Source organism: Dermacentor albipictus, chromosome 10, assembly GCF_038994185.2.
Source record: "Dermacentor albipictus isolate Rhodes 1998 colony chromosome 10, USDA_Dalb.pri_finalv2, whole genome shotgun sequence".
Taxonomy (NCBI): domain Eukaryota; kingdom Metazoa; phylum Arthropoda; class Arachnida; order Ixodida; family Ixodidae; genus Dermacentor; species Dermacentor albipictus.
Genome location: NC_091830.1, coordinates 505,986 through 530,178, shown reverse-complemented (window position 1 = coordinate 530,178; position 24,193 = coordinate 505,986). Strand labels below are relative to the sequence as shown.

The 24,193-nt window shown below is 47.4% G+C and overlaps 1 protein-coding gene and 1 long non-coding RNA gene across 5 annotated transcripts in view; both read left to right on the top strand.

The window, feature by feature from the left end:
- Positions 1 to 14,778: 14,778 nt before the first annotated feature.
- LOC139050466 (uncharacterized) lies at positions 14,779 to 16,262 on the top strand. The gene is made up of 2 exons (XR_011508891.1): positions 14,779 to 14,893; positions 14,958 to 16,262. It is a non-coding gene; the product is annotated as an uncharacterized lncRNA (long non-coding RNA).
- A 7,162-nt stretch (positions 16,263 to 23,424) lies between these two features.
- Patr-1 (Protein associated with topo II related - 1) overlaps positions 23,425 to 24,193 on the top strand; it is a 312,386-nt gene continuing 311,617 nt past the window's right edge. For 2 of the 4 annotated variants that reach the window (XM_070527720.1, XM_070527716.1), the window contains exon 1: positions 23,426 to 23,836. In XM_070527720.1, the coding sequence (XP_070383821.1) occupies positions 23,798 to 23,836 (39 nt within the window). In that variant the 5' untranslated portion in view covers positions 23,426 to 23,797. Of the gene's footprint in view, positions 23,837 to 24,193 lie in introns of all 4 variants that reach the window. The other 2 variants (XM_070527717.1, XM_070527719.1) reach the window with 2 other exon arrangements.

Here is a 24,193-nt window from a genome sequence, read left to right as displayed (position 1 = left end):
AGGTCGGGTGTGCTTGTCCCTGAGGGTGGCTGTGGCAAGACGGGACCAGATCAGATGTTTGAGAACGACGTTGATCGCAGGGCAGTTGGGGCACTTCACTTGTGTCCCTCTCCACTTGCTCAGAACATCTGGTGTAATAGATGCCTTAGCTCCTGCTTTGTGGATGAAAACTTGGGCTGTTCTGGGAAGGCGAGTGGGAATGGGAGCAAGGATGCTAGAAATGGATTCCCGCAGTAGAGCTTTCCTCTCGTGTTTCAACCGAGCAATCTGGTGATCTGGTACAACGACGGATGACGGGGAGCAGTAGGTGTGGTCCAGCATGGACAGGCTCACTTCACGGCGGCGATGGCGGTCTTCTCTCATTTTCTTGCCTGCAGCTTCATGGGCAGCCCTGTTCCCCGCTCCCCTCATGTTGTGACCCGGTGTCCAGTGTACGAAAATGCGTGCATGTCTATTCTACCGCAGGTGGCGGCAGGCTTGTTTTATGCGGTGCGCTATGGTAGTCGTGTAGGATCGGGAGTTCAATTGCTTGAGGGCCTCTTGACTGTCAGTGTATATGTGAACCGTGTCTTCTGTGCGCGCCTCACAGAGTTTAATGGCTTCTTGAATGCCCAGTAGTTCAAAATCGGTGGCTGTCCAGTAAGCATAGCCGCTGTGGCTCACGGCGTGTGCTTGCCCGTTTTCTCTGTGAAAAGCGGTAGCGGCACACATTTTGCCTGAATGTTCATCATATTATAAGGCAGCATCAGTATATATTTTTGTTCGTTCATGCTTTAGTCGCGCGTCTAGTACACTTTATTGTTGATGTGCCCTGCCTTCACCTTTGGTGTGTGTAGGTAGTGGTCTGGGTTCCGTAACCCTTATTTCATCCCAGGGTGAAAGGAGGTGATCCAGCTCTGGCAGGTGCAGGTTGGTGCCATGCAATGCAGATAGCAAAACTTCTCTTGCTTGTTGCAACAGCTCAGCACCAGGGGGTGACTGTATCATATACATGAAATGATCAAGTACCTCCACTCTGAAACACAGAAAACACTCCTCTCACTATTTGATGTCATGTGGGCTGCTGGGTATAATCCATCTTGGAAAGAAGCTATAATAATCCCCATACTCAATGGATCCTTACCTAGTAGTTGCAGACCTATCGCTTTGAAAAGCTGTCTCTGCAAGCTCTTTGAAAAGATGATGAAGTGGCACCTAGTCTATCTCCTTGAGAGCAATGCACTACTAGATTCTTACCAGTGCGGTTTCAGAGAAGGTAAGTCAAGTGCAGACCACCTTGTCTGCATTGAGGCAAATATAAGGGATGCCTTCATACACAAACAGCTTTTTCTCTCTGTATTTCTCGATTTGGAGAAAGCATATATGACACTACATGGCACTTCTGTATTATCCCGAGACTTTTCGCTATGGCTGTTTACGCCACTATGTTGAGTATCATTTAAAGTTCCCTTTCTAACCGCACCTTTCGTGTAAGGGTGGGCCATGCCTTGTCGGGGTCTTTAACCTAGGAAACGTGTTCCACAAGGTGTGCCAAACTGCACAATGTTTATCGTGCAAATGAATTCTTTGTGCACGGCTACCCACGAACAATGTTCTACACTGAATAAAGGGTAAGTGAGACATCCACCTGTTCGTAGCAATTGCTACAAAGGAAACCCATACGGGTTCCTCGAAAGAAAAGCCTCAGAGTTGAAGAAGGCGGTGGTCCCGGGTTCGAGTCCCGGACCAGAACGAATTTTTCTTCAACTCTGAGGCTTTTCTTTCGAGGAACCCGTATGCGTTTCCTTTGTAGCAATTGCTGCGAATGGGTGAATGTCTGATTTTCCCTTTATTCATTACTTCTCTCCATCTTTCAGGATTCCGCAGAACTACTACGTCAATATGTGTGTGATGTGCAGATTGAATTTAAATCATGCAACCTTGCTATCTGCGAACAACATGTTCAGCGTCCCTTAAATAAAGTGGCAGAATAAGCCGGTCGTGGGCAGAATGGGCTGATAAGAACAGTTTTAGGTTGAGCCCACAGAAATGTACATGCATTCTTTTCACGAAGCAGATCACCCGTAAGCGCCAAGCACACGTTTCTCGGCATGATATTGCACTCAAAATCACATTCATCCCGCATATTAAATACTTGAAGGCTAAGTGCCTCAAAACAATGAACTTGCTGAAGCTTCTATCAAGTACAACATGGGGCAGTGACAGGAAATGTCTTTTGAACTTGTACAGGTGTCTTGTCCTCACGTGTTGACTACGGTGCGATAGTATATCAGTCTGCTACACCAAGTGCTTTAAAAATGTTGGATCCTGTCCATCATTTAGGAATCCACCTTGCGACCGGAGCCTTCAGGACAAGCCCCATACAAAGCCTGTATGAAGAAGCAAATCTATGGTCGCTCTATCTTCACATATCTTACATACTGGAATACTGGACCAGTTGGACAATCGTCCACTTTCAGAACTAAAAGCTTTAGGCCAATGCTCCGAAAGAACATCCGCGTTGAAGGCCTTAATCTTGCGGTCTACGGGGTTTCACGACAGACTCTAAGAATGCCGCCCCGTACCGCTCTGTAGTGTACGCGCTTTGTTCGTGCTTGTCTCCCTTTCTTTCTATCTCCCCTTTCCACCCTGTTTCTCTTTTTATCCCCCTTAACCCTTCCCCCTGCGCAGGATAGCTAACCGGAACTACCTCTGGTTAACCTTTCTGCCTCTGCATTATTTTCTCTCTCTCTCTCTCTTTCAAGAAAGGAAACGCATCAAGGCAGATGACGATTATTGTGTGGCAGAAGGGGCACTCCAAAGGGTGTAAACTTTTCTTGGAGTGTAATGCACCTTAATCCTCTTCAATACACTCAAATCCACCTTAATCCTCCCTAATCCAGCTTAATTCAATCACTAATTAATCATTATTTCGCTAACAAGAAGAATGAGTGGCGGTACTCGTTAATTGGCTAATCATTCTCTTATACAGGGGCGACATGCCTTGGGTCGCCTCTGGCGTTCCTTGGGTCACGTGATATTTTCTGTTCACAACGCGACCTTGAAACATAGAAATTAAAGGCTTTCGCCTTAAAACTTCAACAAAACGCAATGTGGACTAGCTAGCGCTCGTCACCTGCAATACCACAGGTATACTCGCCAATAATTTTTTTCAGGGCTTGAGGTCATTGTACTGACTAACGCATAGATCGACGTAAGCTAGCCTCTGCAAGCCGCTATTTTAATTTTCAGTGAAACAAGCAACGGATCCTAACAATCGCGAAAAGTGCGATCTATAGGCCGTATCTTCGCACATAATTGTTCACAGCGGAAAACAGAATCTATTAGCGGTGAGAATTAGTAGTGGCGTACCCTCGCGAGTGACGTCACGGCCAGGACGCTGCTCGCTGCAGCTCGCTCGGCTGCCGCGCGCGCTCTTTCCCTTGGTGTATGCTTGGAGTAGGCGTGGCTGGAGCCGTACTTATTGGAGGGTATGTAGGCTTCTTTATGCTGCCATGCCTGAACCACAGTTCCTTCTTCAAAAGCGCGTGAGTCAAGAAAATTCGGGGCTTGGATATCGCAAGCTATATATCGCTGAAGGGGTCTACTGGTTTTACAATACGTATATGCGCCGTGTCTGTCCATAAATTTTGCGTAAAAGGAATGTCTGCAAATTGAACACGCGAAGTTGTGTATGATGCTTGGCTAAACACTTAACATTACCTTAGTATTTAGGTATGAGAGACATCGCATTTTACATGGAAGAATAATCTTGGTAATTGGCATCAACATACGTTATCCGTGTTAGAAAGACACTGCCCAGCTACGCTGTCATCATGATTCTTATTACTCTGGTGGGTTGTTCTAGTCAAATATGGCCATTTATTAATGCGTAAAAGAAAACGTTAGGCGCGCATTTCTTATGAAAAAGTTTGATGCTACTTTCACCCCTCTCTGAAAAGGCCTCCAAAAAACGAATAGCTCATGGCTGCTAACACGATGGCGCATCATGTAGAGTATTTACATAGTTAATTCACAAATACCATAGTAGCAATCACCTGAGAGAAAAGTTTCGTGGTTAAGATCGAGAGCGAATCAATTGCAAACGATGAAATGTTTCATGCTTGCCCTGAGTAGCCTTTATCGACAATATAGCACACCCCTCACGCAGCGGTAGCAACCAGCTGTCGTTATGGCGAAGCACACACTGTTCACGGAACCCATCAGTTCACTACAGCTTCGAACTGAAACCATAAAGGATTTTTTACAGTGTCAATTGGAATGCCTAAAGCATTCTCGAGGCAACAGAGCGCAGCTTAGGTTACTTAGAAAATGAAATTTCAAGCACCTTTTGCCTCACCATGTTTCTATCCAGCGTTGTTTTATTATACAAACGGAGAACTATTCGCTTAGTTGGTACATAAAGGAGAAACTCGCAAACCTTCATAAAGAAAACACCACAAGCCCTACAAATTTCTCTTGGTTTTTGACCTCCCACCGGGGAATTACGATATATTCAATATGTCCCATACTACTAATGCTTGACGCTTCGACTTTCAGGCTGCAGCCATACGGTCCAAAAGGCATATTTCACTAAAAAATTTGGGCCGAGCAGCCTGTGTCAGTTCACCAAAAAGATTCGTCATGTATATTCCTCAAGCAACAACCACCAGTAAACTCCTCATGTGAGTTGAACGTCTAGCACAGAAAAGGGAATATGTATTGGTACACTCCCTTTCGTATTCTGCAAATAGCTGTAAGCCTTCATTAGCTTTACTTAAAATTATCGCCACTTAAAGGAAACACGTGAAGAACCGCCTAATTTAAAGAAACAGTCAAAGAAGCAAGTGGTGCTTGTAGAATTTAAACTGCAGTGTTAAGTCCTCGTGTTACTGCGGAGCGTTTCTGTGAAGAAATGCAAAAATTCGATATTGACTCATGAACTACTCGTCTTGAGCAAACTTCTTTTTGCGGATGAAAATCAAGGTATCTGTTGAAGTCATATATTGCCAGCGTTTGTGACATACTCGTTGCACCGCGGCAGGTATGATATCCATAACTAGATTTTTATATGCTGGGTTTTTGCGGTTGTCGATCCGCGCATGAAAAATCCGCAATTGGCTGGTCCGCGCTCTTTCAGCTAGCACTCTAGCGTTGCCTTCGAGAGCGGCATTGTCGTCTAAGAAATAAGCCCTTTGAATAAATTTTCGCGAATAAGGACGTCGTAAAAATATATTTGAGACGACTGCCATAAGTATACAACCAGAGAGAACAAGGGCCGAACAAACGAAAATACAGCACAAAGCGCCCGGACAGCGCCCCAACTCTAGCAGACGACAGGAGCGAGTCCGGGCCCTGACGTCACGCGAGCGGCGCTCGCAGCGCCCCTGTAGTTCGTTCTCGGGGCTATAGTGCTGCGTTTCCGACTGAATAACAACAGTTGGCGACGTGCGAGGTGGTGGAGCGGCAGCAGAATATTAAGCATACTGAGGACAACAGCATTTTTATGCAACGTACAAACTGCCGCAACAAAAGCGCTCGTGAGCAGGCCGGAAGAATGCAAAAAAAAAAAAATGCAGCATTACGGAATGCTTTGCTACGAGCATTAAGAAAGACGCCTCACCTCGCAAACAACGCTGTTCCTTGTAGGAACAAGTGACTGCTTCCTGCGCAAGCCGTCACGCTTTCCTTGTGGTATCATAAGAACGGCATAACCATTTTTAGGCTTCTTGATGCAGTTATATGCGCAACAGCACGGCATAACGCTAGCACATAGAGCAGGAAATGGCGTACAACGTTGGCTGCGCCGAGCCAGCCGAGCTGAGGAGAAAAATGGCGTGGACAAAAAAGAAAAACAAGCAAAACGTAAGATCCGCGCGCTTTCAAAGGCAACGGCAGGGAGACCAATCGTGCGGAAAAAAATGGGGGCAAAACTGTGCCGCGGCGGGGCAACACCCTCTAGAGAACTTGTGGTGGCCCCCGTGCGCCCTCTCCACCTGAGCTCTCTTCCGCTGGGCGCTTCATCGCCGCGGAAGTTTGTACAGGTGTTCTGTGGCCGCGGCATATGCTCACAGGCTATCACAGCCCCGCAATGAGTTCGCTACATGGGACCTTTGCTACCGCGACTCCTCGTCTTGGCGTTTGATGAACCGCTTACTGGTTAGCCATAGCGCAGCGAGTGCGCATACTCGATCGGCCTTGCGGTGAGCCTTCGCCCGTAAGCGCCGTGACTGTCGCTCTGTTCTGTATCTGGGGTGCGACAGTCACGCGTTTGTTGGCGACATGCCGGAGACTTGTCAGCGCTATTCGGAGAGTCGACGAACCTTGCCGTAGCGCCGTGCCCTTTCCTGACCGTCGTTCGTAGGGTGATCGAGCCTTGTACAAACCCATCTCCACATAACTGGCGCTCAGCTCTGTTTCGGCATGGCATCAGAGCAGGCCCCCCTTCGCGGCCCTCGTTCGATCCTGTTTGATCCCATGGCTAAGGACTTAAAGGGACACTAAAGTGAAACAATAAATCAGTTTAGACTAATGAAGCATTGTTTGAGAACCCTGCAGGCAGTCATTTAAAAAAATAGTTTGATTATGAGATGAGAAAATGAAGGTCCAAGTATCAGTATTTGAATTTCGCGCCGATACCCCAGCGCCGGTACGTCAGCGTGACGTCAGGGATACCAAAGCATGTTTTCGCATTAGGGCCGCGTTGGCTGAGTAAAGGTTCCCGAAACTTGCCATGTTTAATATTTGGTTCCTTTAGAACACAATGTAGTCAATCTGTACCGCTATATATAATTAGTAGGCCCTAGCACGGCCGGTCTCGAGGGGTGCGCGCGCTTCTCTTCTAGAAGGAAAGCGCGCGCTCCCCTAGAGACCGGCCGTGACCCTAGATGCCATAAAAACCCATGACGTCATAGCCACCAGGTGCGGGAACCTAAGTAGGCGTCGCCACCCGTATTTCGTTCTTGCGCTTTTTCTGGCTTACCAAACGTCTTATCGTTGTAAGAGTGGTGTTTTTGATGTTGTAGAAAGGTAATTTACTGATGCAGAAGAAATCATTTTTCACTTTAGTGTCCCTTTAAGCACCTCCGGCACACAGCAAGCGTATTCTGCTTGTGTTACAACGTGCCCTATTTTGACGAGAGCTCCGCGGTCAGAGTCGGTCTCCGTCTTTTCGCGAGCACTACGATTTTACAGTGTTGCGTTGTGGGCTGCAAACGCAGCGACTAGCAATATGTCAAATCCGCGACATTGTCCCTCTGCAAGGCAGCCCATGAGCGGACTGGCTGCAGCGCATCGGACTGCTGTTATCCGATCGGCGCCAGGATTTGCGCGTTTGCGGCCGTCACTTTAAACCGGAAGATTACTAACCCAATAGCGTTTCGCGAGTCCGGTATTAGCGTAAACGCAAGCGCAAGGGGACAGGGCCTGGCCGTTTGACCGTGTCGTTTCACGGATGAGCAGAAGCGCAAATGTGCATGGACTGCACGGTGCAGCCACCTGGTGGCACAGAGCTCAACCACACACAGTAGCAGTAACAAAATGTATTCTTTGCTTCGGGTGTAAATCTTTCGCAGGAGTGTAATCGTTAGCACGTTGTTTTTGTAAATGTTTAAAATGTTTTACACTTGGTTAGAGCAACATTAGCGCTTTGTTTGGCTTAAGCTCTGCGCCAACATGTGGCTGGACCGTGCAGACCAATCAGGCAGCTCACGTACGACTACGCTAAAATTCCTTCATCAGCTTGAGTTTATGCCTCCAGCCAGCCGTCGAAACGCCCAGCTTGCCTGCGGTTACCGGAATACCAGACACGTTCCGCGCGGCGACAGAATGCTCGCTACGCACGCTGCTTCGATAGCTCTCGCTTGGGGTCGACTGCTAAGCAGCTGGCCGAGTTTGCAGAGGCCTCGCGTGCTCGCTCCTAGAGAACCGGAAGTTGACAAGACGACGTGCCATCATGACGCAGAGCCAGCGAAGGCGGAGCTTAGCCCCGATCACTCGGCGAACGAGTAGAGGAGAAAATGCATGGCTATGGAGCGGGGTAACTTGTAATCGTCCGTAGATCTCTTAATATGAAACGTTTCACACAAATTGTGGTGCGAATGATTAACTTTAACTGTACCTACGCGTCTGCAAAATTTGTCCGAACCGTTTCAGTGGCCCAATTTAATATCGCTGCAGATTATGTTGTTACGTGTGGAAAGACACAGACGAAAGATGCTATTTACACGCTATTTACTCTGAAGCCAGGCAGCCAGGCTGACACTCGCTCGTGCCAAGGACACCGACCAACTTCTTCGTCATTCTCGCGGCGGCTCGTCTCTTGAGCATCGCTCAATGATATCGTAATATTACCCCCCGGCGGCAAAAGCACCGTCACGGTGGTGTTAAATATCCAAGGTGCATGGAGAGTTGTAGGGCTTGAGTCGGGCAACGTAGACAATGTTACTGGTTGTCACAGCGGAGGACGTAGTGGGCGTGGCTAGAACGATTTCATACGTGACATCGGTCACTTTGCGTATCACGCGATATGGGCCTGTGTAACAGGAAAGCAGTTTTTCACAAAGGCCTACTTTACGCGATAGTGACCAAAGCAACACGAGGGCGCCGGGCACAAAATGGACATCACGGTGACGGAGGTCGTAGCGTTGTTTCTGCTTGTCTTGAGACACTTGTAGACGAGCGCGAGCATGGTCAGCATGGGCGATTGCATCACGGGCATAATGGCTAGTTGAAGCTGTGGCGGACGGAAGCACAGTGTCCAGTGGTAGCGTCGGTTCGCGGCCATAGAAGAGGTAAAACGGGGGAAAGCCAACAGTTTCGAGACGGGAAGAGTTGTACACAAAGGTAATGTAAGGTAGAGCCAGGTCCCAGTCACGGTGGTCGTCTGAAACGTATTTGGAAAGCATGTCTGTAAGGGTGCTTAATGAGAGCAGCATTCCGGGCAAGTTGGTAATCCATTGCTTAAATGATATTGCGCGACATAAAAACTACACGGACGTGAAAGAAGACGACACACCATGCGCTTGGTGTGTCGTCTTCTTTCACGTCCGTGTCGTTTTTATGTCGCGCAATATCATTTAAGCAATGTAAGGGTGCGGTTCAAACGTTCAGTGAGGCCGTTCGTTTGGGGGTGGTAGGGGGTGGTAGGAGGTGGTAAATTTATGCTGTATTGAGCAGGCACGCACGATGTCATCAATGACTTTGGCCAGAAAGGTGCGGCCGCGGTCTGTAAGCAATTGACGCGGAGCACCATGCATCAAAATGATATAATGTAGGAGGAAGTCCGCAACATCAGTTGCACAACTGGTCGGAAGAGCACGAGTTACGGCGTAGCGGGTGGCGTAGTCCGCCGCGACTGCAACACACTTGTTTTCTGATGTCATCATCATCATCAGCCTGGTTACGCCCACTGCAGGGCAAATGCCTCTCCCATATTTCTCCAACAACCCCGGTCATGTACTAATTGTGGCCATGCCGTCCCTGCAAACTTCTTAATCTCATCCGCCCACCTAACTTTCTGCCACCCCCTGCTACGCTTCCCTTCCCTTGGAATCCAGTCCGTAACCCTTAATGACCATCGGTTATCTTCCCTCCTCATTACATGTCCTGCCTGTGCCCATTTCTTTTTATTGATTTCAACTAAGATGTCATTAACTCGCGTTTGTTCCCTCACCCAATCGGCTCTTTTCTTATCCCTTAACGTTACACCTATCATTCTTCTTTCCATAGCTCGTTGCGTCGTCCTCAATTTGAGTAGAACCCGTAAGCCTCCGGGTTTCTACCCCGTAGGTGAGTACTGGTAAGACACAGCTATTATAGACTTTTCTCTTGAGGGATAATGGCAACCTGCTGTTCATGATCTGAGAATGCCTGCCAAACGCACCCCAGCCCATTCTTATTCTTCTGATTATTTCCGTCTCATGATCCGGATCCGCCGTCACTACCTGCCCTAAGTAGATGTATTCCCTTACCACTTCCAGTGCCTCGCTACCTATTGTAAATTGCTGTTCTCTTCTGAGACTGTTAAACATTACTTTAGTTTTCTGGAGATTAATTTTTAGACCCACTCTTCTGCTTTGCCTCTCCAGGTCATTGAGCATGCATTGCAATTGGTCCCCTGAGTTACTAAGCAAGGCAATATCATCAGCGAATCGCAAGTTACCAAGGTATTCTCCATTAACTTTTATCCCCAATTCTTCCCAATCCAGGTCTCTGAATACCTCCTGTAAACATGCTGTGAATAGCATTGGAGAGATCGTATCTCCCTGTCTGACGCCTTTCTTTATTGGGATTTTGTTGCTTTCTTTGCGGAGGACTACGGTGGCTGTGGAGCCGCTATAGATATCTTCCAGTATTTTTACGTACGGCTCATCTATACCCTGGTTCCGTAATGCCTCCATGACTGCTGAGGTTCCGACAGAATCAAACGCTTTCTCGTAATCAATGAAAGCTATATATAAGGGTTGGTTATATTCCGCACATTTCTCTATCACCTGATTGATAGTGTGAATATGATCTATTGTTGAGTAGCCTTTACGGAATCCTGCCTGGTCCTTTGCTTGACAGAAGTCTAAGGTGTTCCTGATTCTATTTGCGATTACCTTAGTAAATAGTTAGTAGGCAACGGACAGTAAGCTGATCGGTCTATAATTTTTCAAGTCTTTGGCGTCCCCTTTCTTATGGATTAGGATTATGTTAGCGTTTCTCCAAGATTCCGGTACGTTTGACGTCATGAGGCATTGCATATACAGGGTGGCCAGTTTCTCTAGAACAATCTGCCCACCATCATTCAGCAAATCTGCTGTTACCTGATCCTCCCCAGCTGCCTTCCCCCTTTGCATATCTCCCAAGGCTTTCTTTACTTCTTCCGGCGTTACCTGTGGGATTTCGAATTCCTCTAGACTATTTTCTCTTCCATTATCGTCGTGGGTGCCACTGGTACTGTATAAATCTCTATACAACTCCTCAGCCACTTGAACTATCTCATCCATGTTAGTAATGATATTGCCGGCTTTGTCTCTTAACGCATACGTCTGATTCTGGCCAATTCCTAGTTTCTTCTTCACTGTTTTTAGGCTTCCTCCGTTCCTGAGAGCATGTTCAATTCTATCCATATTATACTTCCTTATGTCAGCTGTCTTACGCTTGTTGATTAACTTCGAAAGTTCTGCCAGTTCTACCCAAGCTGTAGGGTTAGAGGCTTTCATACATTGGCGTTTCTTGATCAGATCTTTCGTCTCCTGCGATAGTTTACTGGTATCCTGCCTAACGGAGTTACCACCGACTTCCATTGCACACTCCTTAATGATGCCCACAAGATTGTCGTTCATTGCTTCAACACTAAGGTCCTCTTCCTGAGTTAAAGCCAAATACCTGTTCTGTAGCTTGATCTGGAATTCCTCTATTTTCCCTCTTACCGCTAACTCATTGATCGGCCTCTTATGTACCAGTTTCTTCCGTTCCCTTCTTAGGTCTAGGCTAATTCGAGTTCTTACCATCCTTAGGTCACTGCAGCGCACCTTGCCGAGCACGTCCACATCTTGTATGATGCCAGGGTTAGCGCAGAGTATGAAGTCTATTTCATTTCTTGTCTCGCCGTTCGGGCTCCTCCACGTCCACTTTCGGCTATCCCTCTTGCGGGATAGCCGCAATCTGATGTAGATTCCGGAAAAGGGCCGAGAAGGTCCAAGCCGACACGATGGAAGGGCTCGGCAGGGATGTCGAGCGGCTACAGGTAACCAGCGGGGAGCTGGGAAAGTTTCTTGCGTCGTTGGCAAAGTTCACAAGCGGCGACGTAACGTCGTACGGAACGGGCAAGGCCCGGCCAGGAAAAACGGCGACTTACACGGTCATAGGTTCGAGATACGCCGAGGTGTCCTGCCATTGGTGCGTCGCGAAGCTCTTCTAGAACGGTGGAGCGGAGGTGTTTAGGTACTAGAAGCAGGAACTAAGAGCCGTGCGGATGAAGGTTACGACGGTACAGAGTACGGTCACGGAGGACGAAGAGGCGTAGAGTGTTCAAAACGGTCTGTGGGTGCTCTGATGTAGGCGTCACGACGTTGCTCGTCGGCGAAATGAAGCAGCTGCGACACAGAGAATACGCAAGCAGCACTGATAATATTGCAGGAGTCAGGGTCGTCAACAGGGTAACGCGACAAGCTGTCAGCGTCTTGGTGCAGGCGGCCAGACTTGTAGACCACGGAATATGAAAATTCTTGTAGCCTCAAAGCCCATCGACCAAGCCGGCCTGTAGGATCTTTTAGCGATGAGAACCAGCAGAGAGCATGATGGTCAGTGACTACGGGAAAAGGGCGACCGTAAAGGTAAGGACGGAACTTCGCAACCGCCCAGATGACAGCAAGGCATTCTCGTTCCGTAATGGAATAATTGCGCTCCGATGGTGCTAGGAGGCGGCTCGCATAATCAATAACGCGATCCTTGCCACGCTGACGCTGGGCTAAGACGGCACCTACGCCATGACCGCTGGCATCTGTACGTAATTCTGTAGGGGCATCAGGGTCGAAGTGGCCGAGAATGGGTGGTGAGGTTAGAAGAGTGACGAGACGAGAGAAGGCGGCGGCTTCTGCAGTACCCCACAGGCGCTCGTTTTTACTGCAAACGGTATGAATACGCTGCCAGAAGAAAGCACTGAGAAGACCAGTGCGGGGCTTCTAACTAGGACAATTTACGCCCCAGTAGCCGATCACTGGTGGCTAGGAGTTACGGACTCGCCATCTCTCGGAAGCGCCTTACTTGCGTAGTATGAGGGATCACGTGGCGCGCTCCTCATGGGTTTAATTAGCTTACGGCGCTCAAGAAAAACACCACGCGGCAGCTCTCCTGGACATTTATGCAGGTACTGAAAAAGAAGGGGTGAAGGAGGAAGAAGAAGTGCCTCGGAAGAAGAACGCCTATAGCTATGGTCTCTTCATTTTCCTGTGTCTCGGACGTTTTTCGACATCAGAGGCTGTGCAAAGGGTACAACGTCATCCTCCGGGATGGGGCATAGGAATCCCAACCAAGCGTTTGACCCTGGTCGTCCCCCACTGGCCTCATCGAAGACATGGGACCGCACTGGCCCTTCCACTGTCGCCCTTGAATCTTCCGTCAGCTCAACGGTTGAAGAAATGGAATCGGACAACGATTTCACACTGGCCGTGGGTCGCCGTTTGAAGAGAAAACGCAGGAGGACATCAACAGACAGTGAATCGTTGCCGAGACAGGACACTGGTAAGCAATCATTCACTGTTGCTTACGTCCCCACCACATATACCGACGATCTGAATACCTTGAACAGGCAGAGCTTAACAGAGTACTCTGAGCGAATTGCGCCAGGCCAAGTCAACGAGATCAGAATGCACGGAGGAACATCCTTTCGGCTGACGTGAACAACAAGTCAATTCTGGATAGGCAGAGCTTAACAGAGTACTCTGAGCGAATTGCGCCAGGCCAAGTCAACGAGATCAGAACGCACGGAGGAACATCCTTTCGGCTGACGTGAACAACAAGTCAATTCTGGATACGCTAAAGGCTGCCACACTACTAGGAAACATCCCAGTGCGCTCCTTTTTTGCGTATGGAAAAGGAATCTCGACTGGCGTTATTTCTGACGTGGACAAAGAAATCGCAGACAGTGACCTCGAGAGGCTTTTAAGTAACCACGGATATCCGTGGGACGTCCACCATAAGTCCCAACGTCCATCCATCCGGATATCCAACATGGACGTCCGTGGGACGTACAGGAGAAGTCCATATCCTGTTTGGATGTCCGAAGGACATCCCACCGGGATGTCCATGGGACATCCCATTTCGAACGTCCGCTGGCTGTCCATAAATAGGCATGCCCAGGATATACACTAGTGAGTTATATATAAACTAGCATAAATATATTGCCGGAAATTTTAGTTTTTCATATTATATTTGTTTATTTTTGTTCTCTATCGGACACAGTTCATTCTTTTTTCAAAGCAAAATAAATATATTTCCAACTTGATATAAATTCTGCCCACTTTAACATCGCAGTATTAAAATACGATTTTTTTTCTATCGGTGGGTCATACAAACAATTTGTAGTTTGCTTTAAAAAAATGCTTGTGGATGACTAGCAGAATATATAAGCGCCCATTTGAAGCCACTTTTTCGACCTAGAGCCAAGCCCTCAAGTTACCCCTCATTATGAAAAGTTCCTGATCATAGAGTTTTGGTCCTGACCTCCGAACATGTAACTTGGACTTAGGCTATGTAGGTTCAGGTTTATCATTGAAACAGGAAGTAAAACACGTTGTTGGGCTAGTTGGTGCATTGTATTAAGAAAAAACCAGCAAAAAAAAAAAAAGACGGACACAGGAAACATACACAAGACAGGCCTCTTCCAGCCTCTTTTCTGTCTTCTCGTATGTTTCCTGTGTGCGCCTGTTTTTGGCTGGTTTCTTAAAACAGGAAGTTGTCTGCAGTGTTCAATTGTGCATACAATAATATCATTATAGGTAACAAAAACAAATCTCAAAGGCTACGCTTTTGGTGGCTGCGTGCGCTGAAAGCGATTACGAAAGCTATAGTGCGTCAGAGCCGCCATGCATTGACAGTAATCTCAAAGGCTATGTTTTTCTGGCGCCGACAGCTTAGCAGAAACTAAAAACTCGAAAATCAGATACCGAATATTCCCAGAATAAGTAAATATTTCACTGTGTAATAATAGAATATTTTAAAAACCTATTTATGTTTGCGTAGATGCACGTGGAAGTGTTAGAACCTTGGCAAAGCAGAACGCTATACTCATCCAATCCAATCCAAGCTCTAGCCATGCTCTAGCCATCGTCGCCACGCCATTTTTCATTCTGCGATCGTTTTAAGGGCAGCGGAGCAGCGTTTGTCACCTTCCGTGCCTGCTGAAGTCTCCTACTCAGCTACCAAGGTATGACAGCTACATCGATTTCTTTTTTAATTCGTTTGGGTATTGAAATGTGTTTTCTTCACAGGTGCCAGGATGCCTAGACTGCGGGAGAAGCCGCACGCGCGAAAACGAGCGTCGCTGGAAACAAAGACGATATTCGAGGACTTCGGATCTCGCACCGGCAGCCAGCAGTCAACAGCTCGATAATTCGCAAGTCTAGAACTGTGCAGTGGCGCGTATACCCCGCACGCATGCATTAACATGTGCGGTCGGGCTGTCCCTGCAAACATTTGTACGCCTTGTGATGCTGGTCGCTGCACCGAGGCGACATCGGAAGTTCAGGACGGTGGTTGTGAGACTACGCGCACTAAGGACAATGTGCCTTGCTTCCCTGATGGATATACTCTACATGACGCTTCGGATGGTTCACTTCGCTGTGAGAACGGAACAGGATCCCTTAGGAGAGGTGTACGCACAAGTCAATGCGGGTTTTCTGGTAAGCAGGACCCCGGAGTCTACATTTGCTTTAGCTACCGCGGACTCTTCATCGGCGCCCTTTGATTCTCCTGGCAAACAGCTTCTCCTGGCTAATGCGCTCATGATCAGAGCTGTAGCCGTCAGTAGCGGCAAGATCGCCTGCTGATCTCTACGAAAATAAAAAGCTCCTTTTAAAAAATTGAAGAATATATTAGTTGTTTTTATCTACAAGTTTGTTTAATATCGTGAGAATATGGTCACTACGGCCACGGCGGGGACATTGTAAACGAGAGTACGCATTCGATGGCCAAGTGATTTTTAATAATTGTAAGAACGCACTACGCCACGAGAAAGAGCTATTGTTTAAAGAAAGTGAAGAATATATTGATTGTTCTTCACTAATAGTTCGTTTAGCCACGTCAGAATGTGGAGACATTGGGAACGAGAGTACGCATTTGACGGCAAGTTGACTTACGAGAACGCACTACGTCGCGAATAACATTTAAGCTGCAATACCATTAAGCATGTCCGTGTGGCACCCCGCGAATGACATTAAAGTTTAAGGCATTAGCCAGTTAATGTCATTTTTTGTGCCCGTGTCGCAGAGTGCTAGTGAAGTGATGTAGTCAAGATTAATTACTTGTCATTTCTGTTGCTTTCGCTGCTTAATAATGCTAATTGATGTATTTTTGCTCCTTCTTTTTATTCCATGCTGCAAACTCAAATGTCAAAGCAGGGTGGGCAATAAGTATTTTTTTCTGCTGTTCTCTACCTTGTGTTGTGCTATTGAAATTGCAAGTTTTCTTCTTTATCCGTGTATTTATTTGTTCTTTGAACAGTACGCATATATCTGCTTATTGGTCTTTTTATGTATATGTATAAGGTGACAATAAACGTTTAATTGCATGTGGAAGTTGGTGTAAGTTCATTTCTCGTTTATTTAAAACAAAAATGCATTCAAGCATTAGACCAATGTAATATATATAATGGTCCGGTGCTTGAATGTGTCCCGGCCACTATTGTCGCTTCAAGGCATGTGTATATCTGGAATATCCCCGGGAAGACACACACACACACACACACACACACACACACACACACACACACACACACACACACACACACACACACACACACACACATATATATATATATCCTGAACGTCCCCTGAATGTCCATGCTGGATGTCCGCGTCGGACGTACTACGGATGCCAAAGCGATTACCTTTGGATTTCCCAGGGACGTCCTTCGGACGTACGTCGGACATTCATGGATATCCCACGGACATCCCGAATATCCAGAAAGGACGTCCGTCGGACGTCGCCCGGATATCCGTGGTTACTTGGATATCCGGTGAACCGCACCAATAGTGCAGGTTCACCGCTTTGGTCAATCCCGGTGTATTAAAATAGTCTTTGACTCTGAAACATTACCTGACTACGTAAAAGTAGGATACGTAAGACACCGTGTGCGCCCTTACGTGCCAAAACTGGTGCAGTGTCGGAAGTGTTTCGAAATAGGACACGTAAGCGCAGCTTGCAAGGACGACGTAATATGCCAACAGTGTGGAGGGGCCCATCAAAATGATAGCTGCGATGCTATATACTGCACTAAAATGTCCTAATTGCGCCGGTCCACATGAAGCAACATCAAAAGACTGCCAGAAAATCAAGGACGAAATGTCAGTGCTTCGAAAGATGGTGTGGGACAACTTCACTCACAGACAGGTTGCTACGTCGATACGCCGCCGCAGACGTCGATCGCGTCACAGACGACAGCAAGACAAGAATACTTCCCGTACAGATGGACCATTGGCCGCATGGCAAACTCCTCGCTTGCCAAGTTTGCTTCGGCGATCAAGATGCGGGCCCGATGTACCTTCTTCGGCAGCAGCACGTGGAACACATGCGCTGCATAAAACGACGCTTCCGCCGACCGACTCTAACATTGACTGGCCGTCGCTCCTACCCAAACAAACAGGCTTAAATGCGTCGGGTGATGTGTCTGCAACGGTGGTTGAGAATGATAACACATAAAATGAAAATGTACGAAGTATGCTGAAACACCTGATAACTACGATGCGTTGCCTTCTCTGCGGACTACAGACGCCGGTTGCTACGACCGCGCTACATGTTCTAGATGCTTTGGAAGCGCTCCTCGCGGCTCTACAATAAGGCATCATGGCGCTCTCTTTTGAAAACCAACTACGAAGATCTAGCAGTGGAATGCCAGAGGCCTACGACGACGCCTCGCAGACTTTCGGCAATGGATGTTCAAATACCAGTTTCTCGTGGCTGTAATATGTGAACCAAACATGACGTCTTTACTACCTGTATCTGGATATGTGCTACTGTGGTCAAGGAATGATCACAATTCAAGCAACGTGCTCACTTTTGTTCGTCGGAATTTCGCGTGCCTTCGTAAAGACATTCCTGCACACGCTTCAAACGAGTACGTTTGCATAACGCTGAAGTACAAGCGGCGCACAATCTCAGTAATTGGCGGATATATACCCCCAACATCGAGCATATAGACTGTTCATATTTGCTGTCCATACTGAAAACTTGTCCGGTTCCCCACATAGTCATTGGTGACTTTAATGCCCACCATCCCATGTGGGGCTCTGCTTCGACGAACGCCCGCGGTAGAGACTTGGCTGACTTCATGCTTAGTCAAGACTTGATGGTGATCAATGATGGCTCGCCAACATACCTTCGAGGCTCTTACTACAGCAGTTGTCTTGACATTGCGTTTGTTTCAAAAAGCCTGCTGTCTGCTACACGATGGTGTACTGATCTCGACATCCATGGAAGTGACCATCTACCAACATATATTCAGTTGAAATGGTTACATCCCCTAGCTCCGCACACTGTGCGTTCTATCGATTGGCCAACATTTCGAGAATCTGTGACCACCGCATGTCAAGCCATCCAAGCACCATCCAATATTGAAGATGTCATCGCGGCAACTTTACGTGACACAACAAAATACCTCAGTGCACCTTCACCTAGATCACCTATTGATGACCAGTACGAGCGACTTCGCGCGATGCGGCATCAAGCAGAACGGAAATACAGAAAAACCAAATCACCATTAGACGTCACTGCATCACGTCTGGCTCAGCGTCATGTCCTGCGCCACCTTGACAAGCTTGACAAACAACGCTGGAGATCATTCTGTGGCTCTCTGGATCCGAGAAAACCTCTCTCTAGAATTTGGAAAACTGTACGGAGCCTTCGCTCGCCTCCACAACAGCTTCACCCGTTCAGCGCTGTGGCCATACGGCAAGGCCGGCGTGAAGTTGAGGTCGCCGATGACTTCTGCAAATTACTCGTGAGCACCTCAAACGATATACCAACCCATTCACGACTGGCTTTCCCACCATCTAGTGATCACCGTCTGGACGCGCCTTTTGCTATGCACGAGCTCGACGCTGCGATATCTACTTCCCTCCGGTCAACTTGTCCAGGACCAGACGGAATTACATACTCCGCGATTTGTCATCTTGGAGTAGAAGCTCGAGAAATTCTCCTGGCGCTCTACAACTCTACGTGGGACACAGCAACTGTGCCTAATCACTGGAAGTGCAGTCGTCTTGTGGCTTTGCTAAAACCTGGGAAATGCCCACATGATCTCTCACATTATCGGCCAATAGCCTTGGCAAGCTGTGTCGGTAACGTGATGGAGCGGGTGGTATTGAGCAGACTGGAATGGCTACTCGAGAAAAGTGGTGGACTTCCTGATTTCATCAATGGATACAGAAGAGGCCGATCATCCATTGACGGTGTGATCGACCTAGTATCTTTTGTTCAACAGGAAAAGACGCGCCGTCTTCTGGTATGCGCAATATTTCTGGATATCAAAAGTGCCTACGACAACGTCTTCCACCATTCGATTCTTCAGGCGCTTGGGGATATTGGTGTTGGTGGCCGGATGTAGGCATGGCTGCAGAGTTACCTCAGTGGACGCACCATTTTCATGTCCACTTCGGATGGCGAGTCTGATAGACATGACGTTCGCAGGGGTGTTCCGCAGGGTGGTGTCCTTAGCCCAATATTGTTCAATATCATACTGGTGGGCCTTGCAGACGAGCTACCTGAAACAGCGCGTATCAGTACGTACGCGGATGATATCTGTATTTCGTCATCTGGGGTCACACGTCCACAAGTGCGTGCAAGCATTTGCTTCCTCGTGTCGAAACGATGTTCTTTTCTCATACACTTCATGCACATAGACCACAGCAAGGTCGTGCGTTCGCTAATTTAAACAAGGCTCCAACGCGCGGCTACCATAACGGCGAAGTACTTGCGCCGTATAGGCCTGCAACTCTCAGCAACTAAGTGTGCAGTCATGGCATTCACGCGCAAATCAATGTCACATTATCCAATCATTGTCGGCGGAACGGCGCTCGATCCCTTTAGTCACCCACCAGAGATTTCTTGGCGTGATAATAGACCGCAGTCTTTCTTGGACCAAACATGTTACTGCGCTTAAGGCTAAACTGACCAACTTCATACACGTTCTTCATGTAATATTAGGACTGAGATGGGGCCCCTCTGAGCGAAGTTTGCTCCAAGTGTACCAGGCACTTTTTGTGGGCTACATACGCTACAGCATGCCTGTGTTTTCTAACATGGGGTCATCTTGTGTACGCACGCTGGGGAGCCTTCAGGCACAAGCACTACGGATATGTCTCTGCTTGCCACGCTGCACGTCAACTAAGGGCACAATAGCGGAAGCACGGGCTTGTCCAATCAACATATACAGGTCTTGTGAACCTGTGCGAACCTATCTTCGCCTGCTAACCAGGCACTCACACCATATCCACTGTCAACACTTCCAAGCACCAACCTTGACTGTGCTTTTTCTAAAGCTATTGCATGTCACGCAAGCATCATACCTGCAAGATTCCAGGCCACCGACATCCCCGCGACACCTCCATGGACATTGCCAAGACCACTAGTGAGGCTTCAGATACACGGAATTATGAAGAAATCTCACGTTTCCTCAATTGGCTTGACGCAGCTCACCCTGTCACATATATTTACATTATATAGTGGGACTGTACAAGTATATACCGATGGTTCGGTCAAGCCATCTGCCACAACGGCCGCATTTGTCATCCCACAACTTGGAATTACTCAACGATTTCGGTTAGAAACACAAATCGACATCTACGGCTGCGGAACTTGCGGGAATACGGGAGGCTGTCCGTTTTATGAGAACGCAGACACCCCATAAATGGACGATATTGTGCGATGCCAAATCAGCGCTACAGCTAGGCGCTAAAATACTTTTTAAAGGAAGGACCATACTATCTGCTCGTGCTGGAAATCGAACTTCATCACAGTGCCGAGTTAAGTGGCCACGTGATCACCTTTCAATGGGTGCCTAGCCATTGTGGTGTTTTTGGTAATGAACTCGCTGACAGTGAGGCAAGATCGGCCTCTTCTTCCTCTGATGAAGTACGGATTGCCTACTCGCGACCTGACACCAGCCATGATCAAGGCACTCATGCTAGGACCTTGCAAAGGCTTACAGAGCCCACACTGATAACATTCACAGACGTCTACATACGATTGACCCAGACGGTGAATTATGTTTGCCCCCGAAGCTTACACGGAGCAAAACATCATTGCTACACAGGATTCGGCTCGGCGTTGCTTTCAACCGTCGCTACGCACACCTCATCGGCCAATCGAACAGCCCTGATTGTGAACACTGCCAGATGCCCGAAACACTGCAACACGTACTGTGCGACTGCCCAGCATATATGCTGGAGCGAAGGACGTTAGACAGTTTCCTAGCCAGCGTTGGCAGACAATTACTGTCGGAGGAAGCTGTCCTCGGCCCATCGCCTGACACTGCAATTTCAATGCGTGCAACAAAAGTATTGTTGAAGTTTCTGTAGGACGTACACCAAGCTCGACGAGCGGCTCTAGCGAGGACCACTTCTCTTATCATCATCACCCATCCCAATACCTCTATGCCAATACTATCACTTCCCTTCCCTCTTCCCCAGTGCAGAGTAGCAGACTAGAGCGCACTAGCTCAGGTCGACCTCTCTGTCTTTCCTATCAATAAATTCCATTCATTCATATGCAGGTACTCTCAAAACGAGGGAAGTTTTTGACTGTCGATATAATAATCTTGGGCAAACTGAAAGCAGAGAATCGTTTACAGGCGCTATCTCTTTACCGAATGCGTACAGTACGTGAACGCCACTGCGCACGTACGGTCGCCGCGATGGAGTCTCCCGAACCGGCTTCTTGCGGGAAAGGTAGGCAAACACTGAGAGTAAACTATGTGAAATACGTTCTTATAGTGGGCTGTCTGTATAACCAAATGCGGCATAACAGAATGGAGCCTCAATCCAGCGATCGCACGGGTTCGCAGCGACCGACTGCGCGTCTGCATGCATGCCCGCGAACAATGTTTTGTTTTCGCTGTGAGCGCGTTTTCGCACCAGGCCGTGAGTTTTAAGCCGCAGCATATGAGCATTTGACAGTACACTAGCAACCATTGTTGCGTGGACGCTATCAACTGTTCAAAAATGATTCCGTTTTAGAGACTTCGACACCTAGCTACGGCGACTGTGATGTGCTGTCGCAATGATTCAATCTTTTTTTGTCCTGTAAATTCTTGGACATTTCAATATTATTTTTCAAGTTGCGCCGCACTATATGTTTATTGGTTTTCTCAGCGTGCGATTTCCCTTTTTGTCGTATCGTATTGTAGTTTTTGTCGTATCCATCGGGATATTTCTCACACTATCAGCTTGACTGCGCTGCGCTGACCACACACGAATATATATGCACGCTACTGGTTAAATACCGTGCAGGTCACAACGTTCAACGCCGTTCAAAAGCGTGGCAGTTTGGGCGAGTTGGTATGTCATGACTGTTATCGGCCTCTCACCTTCGAGGCTTCAGAAGTGCTGTTATTCCTTACATTCGAACGCAAACGCCTATTCAATCATTTTTAATAGTGAATTCTGAAGTCGAATAGATCTGAATAGCAAATATCATATATATATATATGTTTCTACTTAATTCATTTCGCCTGCTGGCACGTTGATGGAGATCGCCAAACAAGCCACGGAACGGCCGGATATTACATTGGTAATTAAAGACTTCCCGGTCTCCCCGATTGAGCCTGAGTACATAGGCAATATCTTATCTCTAACACTGTTGTTCATAATAATGCCCATAGTAATTGCATTGATTCCTTTTCTCAGAAAGTCTATTGGTTCACCTGGTGCTGGTGCAGCTTTTAAAAGAAACGCGTTCATTCTGGATGCGAGTTCTCACTTTTTCAATCAGTGCATTTAGAATATTTGATAATTTTTCTCTTGCATGTATGTCATGGAAATATATGTATATATGTAGATCTTATCTAGAAGTACATTGGTCATCTGCATGTCTTCGCGCCACGCTGTTAATGAACCTGGTTAATTTCACTTTAATATTGTTTTCTTTCATCATTGTCCCTGATCAATATTCCACCAACAAGAAGCGCGCGGCAAATGACACGATATCAATAACGTTTTCTTACGTAGCTTCATGTTACAGATAGGCGGCCCCTGCGGCAAAAATTACATGTTACATTTGGAAAACAATGTTAAGAACAGCAGTTCACCTGGCTAAAACTACAATTAGTACCAGCCGACAAAATTCGTGGGCGTGCCAATGCAAGTAAAACCATAAAAAAATTTTACTGCACAGACTTTTTTCAAGAAAAACTGGGCGTCCGCCAGCGTCCGCGCAATGAACGCTTGCTCGCTAGGAGACGACGCACTTGACAACGACAGCAAAATTGAAGATGTCATGTTGTATAACACATGCCTGAAATATGTATACGTAGCAGAAAGGAGTTAATAAAATTTTGCAGGCGAAATAAAGCACTACGCGCGCAATCGGTCTCGAGGCCTCCATCTTAATCCAGTTCGCTCGCAGCGCCCTCGCAAAATTTTTCTACCTGCGGCGGTTCAGCGAGAGAGATAGTCTGTCGCATAGAGTTTCATATTAGTATACTATTTTATCACCGAACACCTGATGGTACACTCTAGCCATCAACGTCACTAGATTACTCTAGTAACGTTGCTAGCCATTGCTCTAGCATGACTCTAGCCAATGCTCTAGCACTCTAGTCTCAAAATAGGATTCCGTAGTTTCGTTGTGCTGTGGTTGTGCACTTGCAGCTTTGCAGGTTTCAACGAGTGTTGCCCGTATCGCGCTGTACTACCCAGTATTTCGCCAAACAGTTGATCCCTCCACGTTTAGCACAGTCACGTCATGTTTAACGTGAAATGCTAGGTGATATACTACGCTACTGAAGTGATACGCCGCGTCGTTCTCCGATGTGTCACTGAATCTAAGCCTAATAGCTTCTTGATATGATACCACGTCGAGACAAAAGCCGGATTCATCGCTCGTCTTACGCGCAAACATGTCGAAAGGATTTTTGGCTTTCCGCAAGGAGTCCCAGGCAAGTCTAAACTTGATTCTCCTGCTCTACTTGCTGTATGTGCTGTGAAACTGCGTGCGGAGAAAGCTGCTTGGGTGTCAATATTCGGGACCGTGCGCTCACCTAATTTAAACTGACACTTGGTTTAGGCCATGTTTAGGCTTTGATACATTCGTAATGGGGCAGTGACACTGGAGCCGCATTTTTCCACGTCGTATTAAGAACGGTAGCGTTTTGTACACGTCGCTGTCGGGACCTTACGGTTCTAAAAATGTGCTCGTGTAATGCAGGTTCTGAATCTGTGTTAGTACGTTACGCATAATGTAATCATAATTTTCTTGGCGCGAAAGGAGAAATGTGCAAGAATGGTACACTCGA